At 43.7% G+C, this 13,629-nt stretch overlaps 1 protein-coding gene across 4 annotated transcripts in view; it reads left to right on the forward strand.

The window, feature by feature from the left end:
* HYDIN (HYDIN axonemal central pair apparatus protein) overlaps positions 1–13,629 on the forward strand; it is a 165,755-nt gene that overhangs the window by 135,596 nt on the left and 16,530 nt on the right. For all 4 annotated transcript variants that reach the window (XM_075576578.1, XM_075576577.1, XM_075576575.1 and 1 more), the window contains 9 exons: positions 648–858; positions 2,599–2,823; positions 3,206–3,344; positions 4,352–4,517; positions 5,475–5,622; positions 6,777–6,984; positions 8,819–9,040; positions 12,515–12,684; positions 13,138–13,336. In XM_075576578.1, coding sequence (XP_075432693.1) covers positions 648–858; positions 2,599–2,823; positions 3,206–3,344; positions 4,352–4,517; positions 5,475–5,622; positions 6,777–6,984; positions 8,819–9,040; positions 12,515–12,684; positions 13,138–13,336 — 1,688 coding nt within the window. The remainder of the gene's footprint in view (positions 1–647; positions 859–2,598; positions 2,824–3,205; positions 3,345–4,351; positions 4,518–5,474; positions 5,623–6,776; positions 6,985–8,818; positions 9,041–12,514; positions 12,685–13,137; positions 13,337–13,629) is intronic.

A 13,629-nucleotide genomic window follows, 5' to 3' on the forward strand; every position in this document is an offset into this window, starting at 1 on the left:
TACGTAAGGGGTGCTTTTCAGAGTAACAAGCGCCTGTTCTTTTAGAAGCTTAGTATAAGATGAATGTTTTATTTTTAATTTAATATTCATTTTTGTGTTGGTGTAATTTTTTGCACCCAGCTGGGATAATTGTTTTATCAAGTTTTTGTTTTGTTTTATTTTATTAAATTATTGTTTGTACCACACACATCTAGAGTGAGACCTCATTTGGAATCCCTTGGCCTCTGAGACATTAAGTTCTCTCCTTAAATTGATCCCATGCGCTGAAATATATTTTCCTGTCATCTATTCTTTATATACGTATGGGAATTGAAGACTCCCTTCCAATATACCTCAGCAGCAGTCGTCATTCCTTTTGTATAGTGATAATAATACCATTACTTACATTGTTGCAAGATCATTTAGCGCCATCTTTTTATTTTCCACAGTCCCCGCCCTGGCAGTTTCCCCGGCTTCAAACTCTGTGCCAGTCAGTGTCTTTACTCACTGAGCCACGCCTTCTCCCTATACAGTGTGCCTAGGTTATATGTTTTCCTAAGTGTGTGTGTGTGTGTGTGTGTGTGTGTGTATATTTACCTGTGTGTGTTTGGTTGTAGAGTGCCATTATATTGCCTCTGTATGTTTAGAAGTTGTACTGTCCACTACAGAGCCCCCTGGCAGTGCACACCTTTCCTCTATCCAAAGTCGACCAGCCAGTGACCTGGAGAGTGTGTCATCACTGTTATCTCTCGGACCAGAGCCACAGCCCTACTCTGTGCAGCCAAGCAGCGGTATCATCCATGCTGGAGGTGCCCAGGAATTTCTTATCAAGTTTTCACCTCTGGAGGTTGGAGAGTTTGAAGGACGCCTGAATTGCATGTAAGTGCTCCTGTCTAAGATATTGGCAAAAGAGCATGATGGAGCTCAGGATGGAGTCTTGAACAGGGTGTCATGTAAACTGCCTGAGGGGCTCAGAATGATTGACCACGACATAGAGCATAACAGAAATGGCCATAGGGTGTGATAGCAATAGAAACAGGGTGTGAGTAATTAAGTCACAATGCGTGATGGGTCCAGGTGAAGTGTAATGACGTAATTGCTCAAAGGTGAGTGCAAAGGAGCTGGTCACAGGAATGTGATAGAGATATGAAGGAGTGGGATACTGGAACAACATAGCAGAACGTAGTGAGCGTTGGCATGTTTTAACTGTGTGGCACTGTAAATGTGCATAGAATTCAGGAGCTGGAAGGCACCGCCTAGCGCGGCATATCTCAGGTACGGCACCGCCTAGCGCGGCATATCTCAGGTACGGCACCGCCTAGCGCGGCATATCTCAGGTACGGCACTGCCTAGCGCGGCATATCTCAGGTACGGCACCGCCTAGCGCGGCATATCTCAGGTACGGCACCGCCTAGCGCGGCATATCTCAGGTACGGCACCGCCTAGCGCGGCATATCTCCGGTACGGCACAGCCTAGCGCGGCATATCTCCGGTACGGCACCGCCTAGCGCGGCATATCTCAGGTACGGCACCGCCTAGCGCGGCATATCTCAGGTACGGCACCGCCTAGCGCGGCATATCTCAGGTACGGCACCGCCTAGCGCGGCATATCTCCGGTACGGCACCACCTAGCGCGGCATATCTCAGGTACGGCACCGCCTAGCGCGGCATATCTCCGGTACGGCACCGCCTAGCGCGGCATATCTCAGGTACGGCACCGCCTAGCGCGGCATATCTCAGGTACGGCACCGCCTAGCGCGGCATATCTCAGGTACGGCACCGCCTAGCGCGGCATATCTCCGGTACGGCACCGCCTAGCGCGGCATATCTCAGGTACGGCACCGCCTAGCGCGGCATATCTCCGGTACGGCACCGCCTAGCGCGGCATGTCTTGGTGGCGGCCACTCCTGGCGACACTATTTTTTAATAGATGGGAAGCAGGGAGTTTCCGGAGCAGAACCACATTGATTTTAGCTCCGGGACCCCTTGCTCCCTGAGGTACATACCTCCGTAGGGGGTACCGGTATCTCCTTCATGTTTAAATGTCCTGCATCACGTGGGCCAATAGGAAGCCATTAGGGATGATGTTATGGCTTCCTATTGGCCCGCAGGAGGCGGGAGCTTTAAACAGCAGAGATACCATCACCCCCTGCTTGAAACCTAGGGGAGCCTTGATAAAGTGTGTGGGCACAAAACATGTTGGCTCCTATTTCTGCCTGTTACCTGATTCAATGAGAGAATAAAGTTGCATTTTTTTTTAAGTTACCCTCTCTCAGTCAGTTTTTGCTACGATGGTGCGTCGTGTTCTTTCCACTTCTACTTGAAACCTAGGGGGGAGGGAAAATGGTGGCCTAAGGGCGGCTCAAAAACTAGGTATGGGCTTGCCAATAGGTGATGCTTTATAGCAGAAGACTGCTTAGTAAATAAGGACCAAAGTGTTTGTGTAACTATGAATGCTGGAGCACATAGAAATATTGAAATAGGAGTGATGGAGACATGTGGTGATGGAGACAATCATGGGTAATGAAGGAATGATAAGCAGTAGAATGTTGAACTGGCAGAAAAATACAAATAAATGTTTGTGTCCACTCTTACGTGTCCCATGTTTCGTGCCTCTAGCATCCCCAACCTGCAGGGGGAACAGCAAGGGCCTGTTCTTGCAATAAAAGGACGCAGCCTCCTGCCATTCTGCCACTTCCAGTTGGAGGATTCTGACTACATCAGCCATGGCAGACACAACCCAGAGCTACGGGGTCCTCGAGGAGCCCCTTCTGGAACCACACTGGACCCCAACACCCGAGTCATTGAGTTCACTTCTCTGGGGGTGGGGACTAAGAACACCAGGTGAGTTCAAACCCAGTGAGCAGAGGGAAACAGAGTATACTGATATGGTTATCACATTACCCTGTCTTGTACTAAATTCTGCCTCCTTCTGAGGGACCTGGCAAGACCTGCATGGCATCATTTATTACCTTGGAGCACAAGCAAAAGCCAGAGAGATTAGTACATTTTGTTTAATCTAATACAGTTACTTCTAGTGTCATAAACGATATATTTAATCAAAGATAACTGCTCCATGAGGAAACTAAAGATATCTCAAGAATTGTATTTTACATTTATTTTTGAATAGTTCAGTGGAAAAGATTGTCGTTTTTTTTATAGCGACAACAGAGGGGGGATTTATACGTATTCTTCATACTTGCTACCTTGTCCTTTCCCTCTTCAGGAAATTTAGTGTTGTCAATCCCACCAACAACCCTTACTCCTTCCTGTGGAACTGCGAAGACCCTCCACATTTTCTGACCGTCCCGGCCTTCCGCTGTGTGAGTGATAGTGGTGCTATCCACCCTGAAAAGAAGGCGGAGGTGAGAAATCAAATCATGTCTACCAGGGTTCTTTAAAGAAATAGTTGTACAGCAGACAATAAGACATTTACCATTCTGTGCAGGGTTGCATAATATCACAGTTATAAGCAGACAAGACCAGTGGTTATTTGACACTATAGAGTAAATTATAACAGATATACTGTATGTGATGCATCTGATCTGCCTTACGCTATGCAAATAGATGAACGTTATAAGTTACCAGGGCTGTTCTTCCTACTGCATGGTGATGTACAGAAAAAAAACACAAGGAAGAGTAGAGGCTCCACGGATTCTGCGAAATTCTAATATTTATTTATCCAAAATGTTCCAATGTTTCGGCCGTCAAAGCAGCGTTTGTCAAGGAGTGGCATACATTTGGTCCATGTGGACCCAGTCCTATTGTGTGAACTACCTAATGTCCCAGGTGAATTCTATTGCGCTATGGCAATGCGCTTGCGCAGTGTTCCGACCTTAATCCTCAGTTTCTGTAAAGTCATCCCGCGCATGCTTTCCTTGCTCCATTTCTGTGATGTCACCTCGAGCACTTGGAACGCGGCGGGTCCTCTCTTACTAAGACGAGAGCATCAGTATAAGTATCCGTTTATATATATTTTTATTTCTGGTTGTGGGTATACAGAAACAAGCAGAAAAAGCCTATGATGTATGACAAGGGTTGGCCAACTCGAGTCCTCAAGGGCCACCAGCAGGGCAGGTTTTAAGGATATCCCTGCTCCAGCACAGGTGGCTCAATCAGTGGCTCAGTCAATGACTGAGGCATCTGTGCTGAAGCAGGGATATCCTTGAAATCTGACCTGTTGTTGGCCCTTGAAGACTGGAGTTGGCCTGCCGTGGTCTATGAAGTATCTTCCTTCGACTGCCTGATGACATAAGGAAAAGACAGGGACAGAAAGTATCTGATTACTTTTCATAGGTTGTGTACTGTAGAAATGGAGCACCTTTTAATATGTAAGCAATATCTGTCAATCCTCAATGTGAAACCTCCTCAGGTCACCTTTGAGTTTGTCGCTCAAGCTCTGGATATCACAGAGTCGTTCTGGTCCTTCACCATCCCTGAGCAGAAAATCTCAGTCCCATTCCTCCTTGTCGGTAAAACCAGCGAACCCTGTGTGTCCCTGGACAGATCTCACCTTAACTTCCGATCCCTCTTGGTTGGTATGTATCATAATAATACTCTGAGGGCGAGAGAAGTTGTTACTTATTATTATTAACTTTATTTCATATTTCATATAGCGCTTTTCTCCCAATGGGACTCAAAGGGCCTCACAATTACATTATAGTAATCCTATGCAGCACATAGGATTTTTACAGTCACCGTCCCTGTCCAGATGAGTTTATAATCTATGTTTTTGGTGCCTGAGCCACAGGGAGATAAAGTGACTTGCCCAAGGTAGCAAGGTACTGACACCGGGAATTTAACAAGTGTCTTTACTTACTCAGCCACTCCTCCTACCTCCTTAAGCTTTAACTTCCTATGGGATCTCTTGAAGTTATGTTTGATATTTCTGTCTAAACATACATGTCATTCATACTCCAATAGTCCACATTGTCACTGCAAACTGTACACAATAAAACAAGAAATTCTTATTGAACCCTCCATGTGTGAACTACATGCAAACCTACCAAGGAAATATGTAGGCCCTTTTATCTATAGGTGACAGGCCACCTTGGGCTTTCTCAAATAAATGGGCCATAAGGAGGTATATGGCTTAACACTGACAAGTAAACAAGGCCCATAATGGCTTGGGGAAATGGTGCATCTCCCCTGAAGCATTTATGATGAGAGTTACTTCATCTGATGAAGACGAAATCCTGAAGAACTGACTCATCAGATGGGGAAGATATTTGGATGAAGTGATTCTTTTCATAAAAAGCATCAGGGTCACAACATGTCACTTTTCCCACATCTTGTTTGAGCTTGGTTACAGTTAAAATATTTTTAAGAATATCTAATTAAACATTCCCATACAGCTTTCTTCAGCAATGTTGGCTATTATAGTATGGTCTTCAAGGGAGCGTTTTGCCTGCTGGCCCTTCAGGTGGGGTTGTTGCTATGGATCATTAAGTATAGTCCTCATAGCGTTATGCTGTGTTACTTTGTCTTGCTGGCAGGTCAGGAAGCTCAGGAGACAGTCTATCTAATTAATAATGAAGACAAAGCATTCACCTTCACCATCCGTGAAAGCTCCCGCTTCTCTGGGGGATACAGCCACAGTTTGCTGGTGAAACCCATGGAAGGAACCATATCTCCTCAGTCCAGGTAATATAAGTGTGGAAAACAAAGGTAGGAACATGTGGCTCACCCCTAGCCATATTCCCTGTTTACTGTAAATATAAAATATTCAAAAGTGTATCTAGATGTCCCGCTCTGATTTGCCAAGCTTGCTCCAGGATCTACAGTAAGAATTTGGCTTACATAAGATAACCTTGAGAGGCACTCGGCACTCAATAAATTGTCCTGCAGTTGAGTAAAATAAGCGACCATATTCACTCAGGGGTTGGGTTACCATTAGGTAGCATCACTTAAAATGTCTTTGGCAACCAGAAAGCTGGCTCATCATGCACTCAGGAGTTCAGTTAAGTGAGCACAATAATTCAGTAGTTTGGATCTTCTCAGGTAACACATATACAGGTATCACTTAGATGGAGCTTGTGGATCCCTGACATTGTGATCGTCGGTCGGTGTAACTCTAACTCGGGATTGCGAGGAGTTTGCTTTTATCTACTATCCATGTGAGCCAGTAATGTATGTTTGTGTGTTTTAAATACACTTATTTGCCATTGATTCTGGTGCGCTGTGCATATATATATATATATATATATATATATATATATATATATATATATATATATATATATATATATATATATATATATATATATATATATATAAAGCAGAAAATAGCCGTGTTAGTCCAGTTACGATAGTGCAGAATAAATGAGTTCTTCAGTATTAGGTGATACCTTTTTTATTGGACTAACAATTTATGTCATAGGACAAGCTTTCGAGAGTATGTATATATATATTTTTTTTTTGCTACAATTTTGAATTTTGGACCTTGGATTGTGTTTAAAAATACAGATATCTGGCACATGCAAAAGGGGATTTTAGCTTTCCCATCTGTACAGGACTGGGGTGCTTAGAAGCAAGGGATTTCCAACTCTACCTGTCCATAAAATGTCTGTGAATTGACTGTATAACTGTGTTCTTTTAATGTAACCATGTATTGTTATAACCCTGTGCCCAGGACATACTTGAAAATGAGAGGTATCTCTCAATGTATTACTTCCTGGTGAAACATTTTGATAACTAAATAAGATCAATACATTAAGGTAACTAAATGTCTAAGTTCTGCAGGTCTAAAAAGTGATCCCAAGGCATCCTCTTAGCAATGTCTACCTCTGCTATTCCAGGATCCCGATTTGTATCCTTATCCAGCCATCCCAGGAAGGGGAGCTAAACTTCAACCTGATCTGTGATATCAAGACAAAGACTGAGCCTCTGTGCCTGAATGTGAAGGCAGAGGGACACACAACAGATGCACGCGTACAATGGCAGGACAGCACAGGCACTGTCACCTCCCTGAACTCTCAGGAACCCAACGAAATTGACCTGGGACAGGTGAGAAGCAAAGTACAACAATAAACACTCATTATCACTATCACGTGCGGCACATCTGTGAGCACGCGACCTGAATATGGAACAAGGGACACTCATTATCACTATCACGTGCGGCACATCTGTGAGCACGCGACCTGAATATGGAACAAGGGTTAATACACCACTCACAAGCTGGCACACTTTTCACCTTCGCAAAAGTCCCTCAAATGAGTAATATCTCCCCTCAATTCTGCCGCATATGCCATCTGTCACGAACCGCACACAAGTGAGCATGTGACTTAGATATGCAACCAGGGTTAAGACACATGGCAACTCTAGCCAACTCATCTTCCTCCTCCCCAAGGTACTTTCAATGAGTTAACTCCTTACTCAATTGCAATCATATCTATTCGCTGTCGCCACCCGAGAAATATGCAAAATATGACATTAATATATTTCTGCCAGGGTCTCAGGTCCCTGTTTATTTTACAAAAAACTATGCACTTAACACACCAAAAATGTGTTGTAGCAAAATGTGTCCAAAAATGTAAATTATTCCCTACAGAGCATGCAACAGTTAATTCAGTTCGCCCTCATTGGCTGAACCGCGCACATGACCTGGCCGTCGCACGACAAAATCAAATTATTTTGTCTGCTCGCCGTTCGCACTTCATCACGCGCTCTATGGCCTGCCTCATAGAGGTACGGACTTTTGTTTGTGCGTCGCGCTATGTAGGGACGCGGCCTAAATTTGACTGTCTTCCGCCTAAATCTGAGTGACAAATGGACATCTGTGCTTGGCAATTCTTACACATGTAGTGTGTGGTTTTACTGCATGCGTCAGCTTGCGACGATTACAGATACCTGAACGTTATACTTTAAGATAGAGGTTATCATCGGATATCCTCGTTTTTAATAAATTCAGTCTTGTGTGGAATACTTTCATAGCCACACCCCTGAACCTTGCAGAACCCTCCAGAGAATGCTTTTGAAAGTACCTCTAAAAGTGTCCTCTTTACTTGGATGTCAGAGGGGTCATAAATTAATTATCTCTCTGGCAAAACGGATGCCCTTATGTCCAGATTCTATCAGTCCTAAATCTAAGCCTGGCCAAGGGTTTAACAGGCCATACAATATTTATTTGTATTTTTAAAACTAACGGTAACCACATTAACCCCTGTGGCAGTAGCTTGATTAAAATACATAATATCTTATGATATCATGACAATCACTGATTATGTTAAATACCTAGAGGGATTAGAAATACATTGCAGAAAGAAAAGTAAATGCTTCCAACGCTGAAGGAGTTGAACACTGCCGCTCAATATGAGGTCATGCTTTGGTCAACTCACTCATGCCTTATGGACAGCAATCTTTGTTAGTAAGGAGAGAGAACCCATACACTCTGCATTAATAAGTGACTAGCACTTATCTTGAATCTGATAAGTAAATAAGCAGAATATTCCAGAGTGGATCAACTTGACAGCCGTAGGCTGAGCTTATAGTGACGTCGCGTCAAAACAAATGCATTGCCGCCGCCGTCGTGTGCGCTTATAGTTAGCGCAACGCGACAGAGCGACGGCTTGGTCACGATCGCTGGAAATCATCTCAATTTGATTTTTTCAGCGACCGCAGCCAGATGTCACCGTCGCTGTCGCCGGCACTATAAGCGCGGCCTTATACACACCTCGTAGAATTTCATGTGTGCCTCACCCTCACTAGCACCCTTTTAATCTATCCGGAATTCTATCTCTGCACCCTGTTTTCTGCCAATGTCCCATGCGTTTTTGTCATCTCCCTTTCTTTCCCATCCCCTGCCCCCCTCTTTCTCTCTCCCCTTGCTCTCCTTATAAAGGTGGACGTTAACGACTGCACCACTCTCCAGTTTCACGTGATGAACAATGGCCGGTTCCCCTTCAGTTTTTCCTGCGTTCTGTCTGCCCCCCGGGATGTGCAGCGCTATTTGAGCATTTCCGCAGATAGTGGCTGCGTGGGGCCCGGGCAACAAGCACAGACCTCCTTCACCTTTCAGCCTACCAAGAAATGTGTCCTGAAGGACACCCAGCTGAGGATAAAGGTTAGCATCATTACATTCTTCAGACCGTATATATTACAGGATATGGGTTAATTAAATCAAAGCTTTTAGTAGCTCCAGCTTCTAAACCAGGGGTGCTCAACTCCAGTTCTTAAGACCGCCCAACAGGTCAGGTTTTAAGGATATCCCTGCTTCAGCACAGGTGACTCAATCAGTCTTCGACTGAGCCACTCATTGAGCCACCTGTGCTGAAGCTGGGATACCCTTAAAACCAGACCCATTGGCTGGTCTTTAGGACTGGAGCCGAGCGCCTCTGCTCTCAACAACTCTACTTCTAATCTCATTCCAGACAAAGAAAAGCGGATGCAGGTCAAGTTTCTTTAAGAAAAACACAAAGGGCTATATTTACTAAGCAATGCTACCCCACAAGGCGTCTTCTAGAACGGCTTAGCCAACATGGCTTTTTACAGTCCCTTAAAATGAATGGTCTTCTTGCACCGAAAATGTAATGGTTTTAGTTTACACTGTTGAGTAAATACGGCCCTTCGTGGCTCAATCACTTGATTGGCTCATACAGTGTCTTCCAACAAGAAAGGTGCCTCATGGAGTAGCACTACTTAGTAAATATTGCCCAACATGTGTAGCAAACCTAGTGTCATAGGATAAGCACTGTAAGTACTTTAGCATGTTAACAAAGGGAAGAAACATATTGCGTGCGGTATGTAGACAAAGGAAAATGAGCTGTGAGATACTGCACTGTTTTTTGATCACCGTTGAGTCAAATGTAATAAAAAAGTGTTAATCAAATGTCTTATCTCCGGGGAAGATTCGTTCACATGACTTGAGACCTGGTGAATGTTGTTAATACAAGAAAATGTGAGACAGAATTTGGTACAATATCTGTGTTATGGAAATCTTTCCTGTCTCTTTATTGACATTCTCCAAATCGTTAAGCTGCTTCACACAGAGCAAAATTGGAGCAATGTGCTTTAATTCACTGACTCGGAGACTTATTGTGAAGATGTCATTTTGTGGTGGTTATTTATCTAAGTCTCCCAGCCGCAAAACTGGTGCAACAACAAGGTGTCAGATTCATCCAACAGCAAAACCCCATTGGTTTCAATTGGGATGCTTTTCTTTGCGCTGGTATTTCATTCAGGAACTGTTGCTAAAGGAGCGCCTCCGTGTCAGTTTTTCTCCAGCAAATACATTGATCTATCTCCAGTTACTGAGGCTCCCATGTACCAAACCACTAGCGATTATACAACAAATGTTTAATAGTTAAACGCTGAAAGATATACTTGTTGTTATTGCAGGGTACAGGTATGTCAGAAAGACAAGCAAAGGTATTCACCTAACTTTAATTTCCACTCGCAAATAGCCCAGTAGCTCTGCAGCTTCTTCCCATCTGCATGATTTTGAGCAATGACACGAGACCTGTCCTGCTTGCTGTAACATAAGCACTCTAGCTGAAATAATGACTTGCATAATGTAGTATATTTGGGCCTTTATACTGTATACAGGCATACCCCGCTTTAAGGACACTCACTTTAAGTACACTCGCGAGTAAGGACATATCGCCCAATAGGCAAACGGCAGCTCGCGCATGCGCCTGTCAGCACGTCCTGAACAGCAATACCGGCTCCCTACCTGTACCGAAGCTGTGCGCAAGCGGGAGACTATAGAGCCTGTTACAAATGCGTTATTTACATCAGTTATGCACGTATATGACGATTGCAGTACAGTACATGCATCGATAAGTGGGAAAAAGGCAGTGCTTCACTTTAAGTACATTTTCGCTTTACATACATGCTCCTGTCACATTGCGTACGTTAATGCGGGGTATGCCTGTATACATTTTGACTTTTTAAATGTATGTATCTATAATTTTATTTATATAGCGCTAACGCTTTGCAACATTACAATAGGCGATGATAAATACATTACAAACAATGGGAATAAGTGCAACAGGCAAATGACAACACAAGGCTAAAGGAGACCCTGCCCCAAAGAGCTTGCAATCTAAGTGTTGTAGATAAAGAAAAAATAGACAAGAATACCAGCAAACAATGCTCACTTACATATAGGATGTAATGCTCAATCATTTAAGGAGGGGTGGTATGGAGGTAGTGATTCGGAAGACGCTATCCACGCTGTCCTTATGTATAAGTGGGAAAAGTTCCATTATATGGCAGTTTTTTAGATATTTGGGTCCGACTCACAGGTGACCCTTAGCGCCAACGTGTACACTGCTCCCGTCCTACTTCTCCACACGCACTTCCGCATTCGGCGTTTGCCGGGGCGTCTCCACTGACATCACTGTGCTCTCTTGAGAAACACTGCCACCTACGCGTTTCACTAGTGTTAGCTTTGTCAATCTAAGTGTTACGTTGGGAGGCTTACTGGCACATTAGGAGTTACAGTGCAGACGGGAGATTTGGATATGTTCTTATCTTCCTACTGCATAGACATAGCAATTTTATAAGTGTTTTGTGATTGTTTATCAAAGCTTCTCAGTTGCCAAACTGGGATAAAGGGAATCGCCAAAGAAAATAATCCTATAACTTTCAACTGGTCTTTTTTTTTTTTTATAAGTTTGGTGCTGTTTTGTACGGACTTTGCTGCAGTTTTACACCTAGGTTACGTGTACTAATATCCCCGATGGGTTCCAAACTATAGTAAATACAGGAAGCTTGACAATTGTTCAATATTTCTTCCACTAGCACCTGTGTCAAATCTAAAATGTTTTTTAACATTAAAATAAAAGTGATGTCAAGAAATTAATAAACTATCACATGGCATTAACGTATGGATGGTACTAGCTTAATGTGGAGGCTAAGTGGCTACTGTATATTGTATGCAAGGCCTTCACAATCATTTATTAAAGTAGCAATACAGATTTCAGTTTTTTTTTATTAGTGTTGAAGCATGGGTCTCCGGAGCGGAACTCTGTTCATTTCAGCTTCCAGGACTCTTTGCTTCCAGAGATACTTACCTCCCTAGGGTTGCCAGTATCGCTCTGGTGTTTAAAGGTCCTGGTCACGTGGGCCAATAGGAAGCCGTACCAAATGTCACAGCCTCCTAAATGCCCGCGTGACGGGGGACATTTAAACTCTGCTATTTCATTATGCACAGAAGTTCCCTGGCTGCAGAGATACCGGCAACCTCTACGGATGTATCTCAGGAAGCAGGGGGTCCCCAGAGCTCAAATTTACACAGTTCAGCTCCGGAGACCCCCTTCTTCAATCCGGTAATAAAAAAACTAAATGATACCTGTATTGCTGCTTTAATCATATTATCATGGATTAGCGGGTGCTCCAGTGCAAACAGAGGAGTGCACATGTTTTTGACTATGCCTGTAACGCACTTATGCATGCGAATGACACTTGCTGTAGGAGTAGCTATGGTGTCGCTTCAGCAGACCTAGTTGGGTGATTTTGTGTCGGACTTTGCAGGCTAGTCTTTAATGGCAGGACTATGTTCATGTGATTCTGAAAGTATGCTGTAACCTCACAGATAGAGAACGGGCCGGAGCTGCGGTGTTGCTTTCGCGCGATAGCTGTGCGGCCCGGAGTGCACTTCTCCTTCACGCAGCACGACTTCGGAAACTGCTTTATCTACCACGCTGGGATGCACCCTGTTCGGAAAACCCTTATCATCAACAACAAGGATAACAGGGGTGTGAGGTGAGTAAGTCAGATGACACCAGTGAAATGGGGTGAGGGAGTATGATAACGGTAAGCATGGAGACAAGGGCATGATTAGATTTATTGTCATCAGTCTACTTTTATGGAATGATGGATGGATTTATAAATGAATAGATGGAGGGGTGGATAGACACATGTAGTGATATATAGCAGGCTTTATTGTTTTCTCTGGTGCAGTACATTGGAATATATTGTGATGCATGCAATGAATCCTATGGAAACGCTCTGATATTCTGAGTTTTATATAGGGGATGGTGTGTTATCTGAGGGAGCAGTGTCACTTACCACATCTGTATATAGAGACGTAAAGTAGACTTTTTAGTAACCTTATATCATCCTTCCTCTTGTCATGTTTTTAACTTGATCTCCTCATTAACTATATCCTTCTATTTCTTCCTTTTCACTCTACCCTTTACATCTGTCCCTTCGCAGCCTGGATTGTCTGTACAGCAACACTGCCCAACTCGAGGTTGACTTCCAGTCAGACATGCTGCCTCCTGGAGCCAAGTTTGAGATCCCCATCACTTTCTATCCCCGCGCAGCCTTTCATTACCAAGAAACTGTGATCTTCCAGATGAACGGTCACTCCCAGCAGCCCATCAGTCTCCAAGGGAAGGGCATCGAGATGAAGGTAAGAGCTGCACAGCAAGGTTGTAAAGCCTTTTCCATCTGGGTTCCAGCCCAATTCACATAGCCTTTGATATAATCAAGAAATAACAATATACAGTATATGCTTTTAAACTCAGTTTCTCAGAGCATCTGCATTTCATGTACTTTTTTTTATTAACTGTATTTCCATTTCAGGGCCCTATTACATTGCCTAAAATCAGACAGAACTTGCAATATATGTTGACCCGAAGTCTGCTGTTTCTGTTGCCAGTGTTTTGACCTCAAGGGTCACTTCTTCTATTCATCTATTTCATT

The sequence above is a fragment of the Ascaphus truei genome, chromosome 19 (genome assembly GCF_040206685.1).
Source record: "Ascaphus truei isolate aAscTru1 chromosome 19, aAscTru1.hap1, whole genome shotgun sequence".
NCBI lineage: Eukaryota > Metazoa > Chordata > Amphibia > Anura > Ascaphidae > Ascaphus > Ascaphus truei.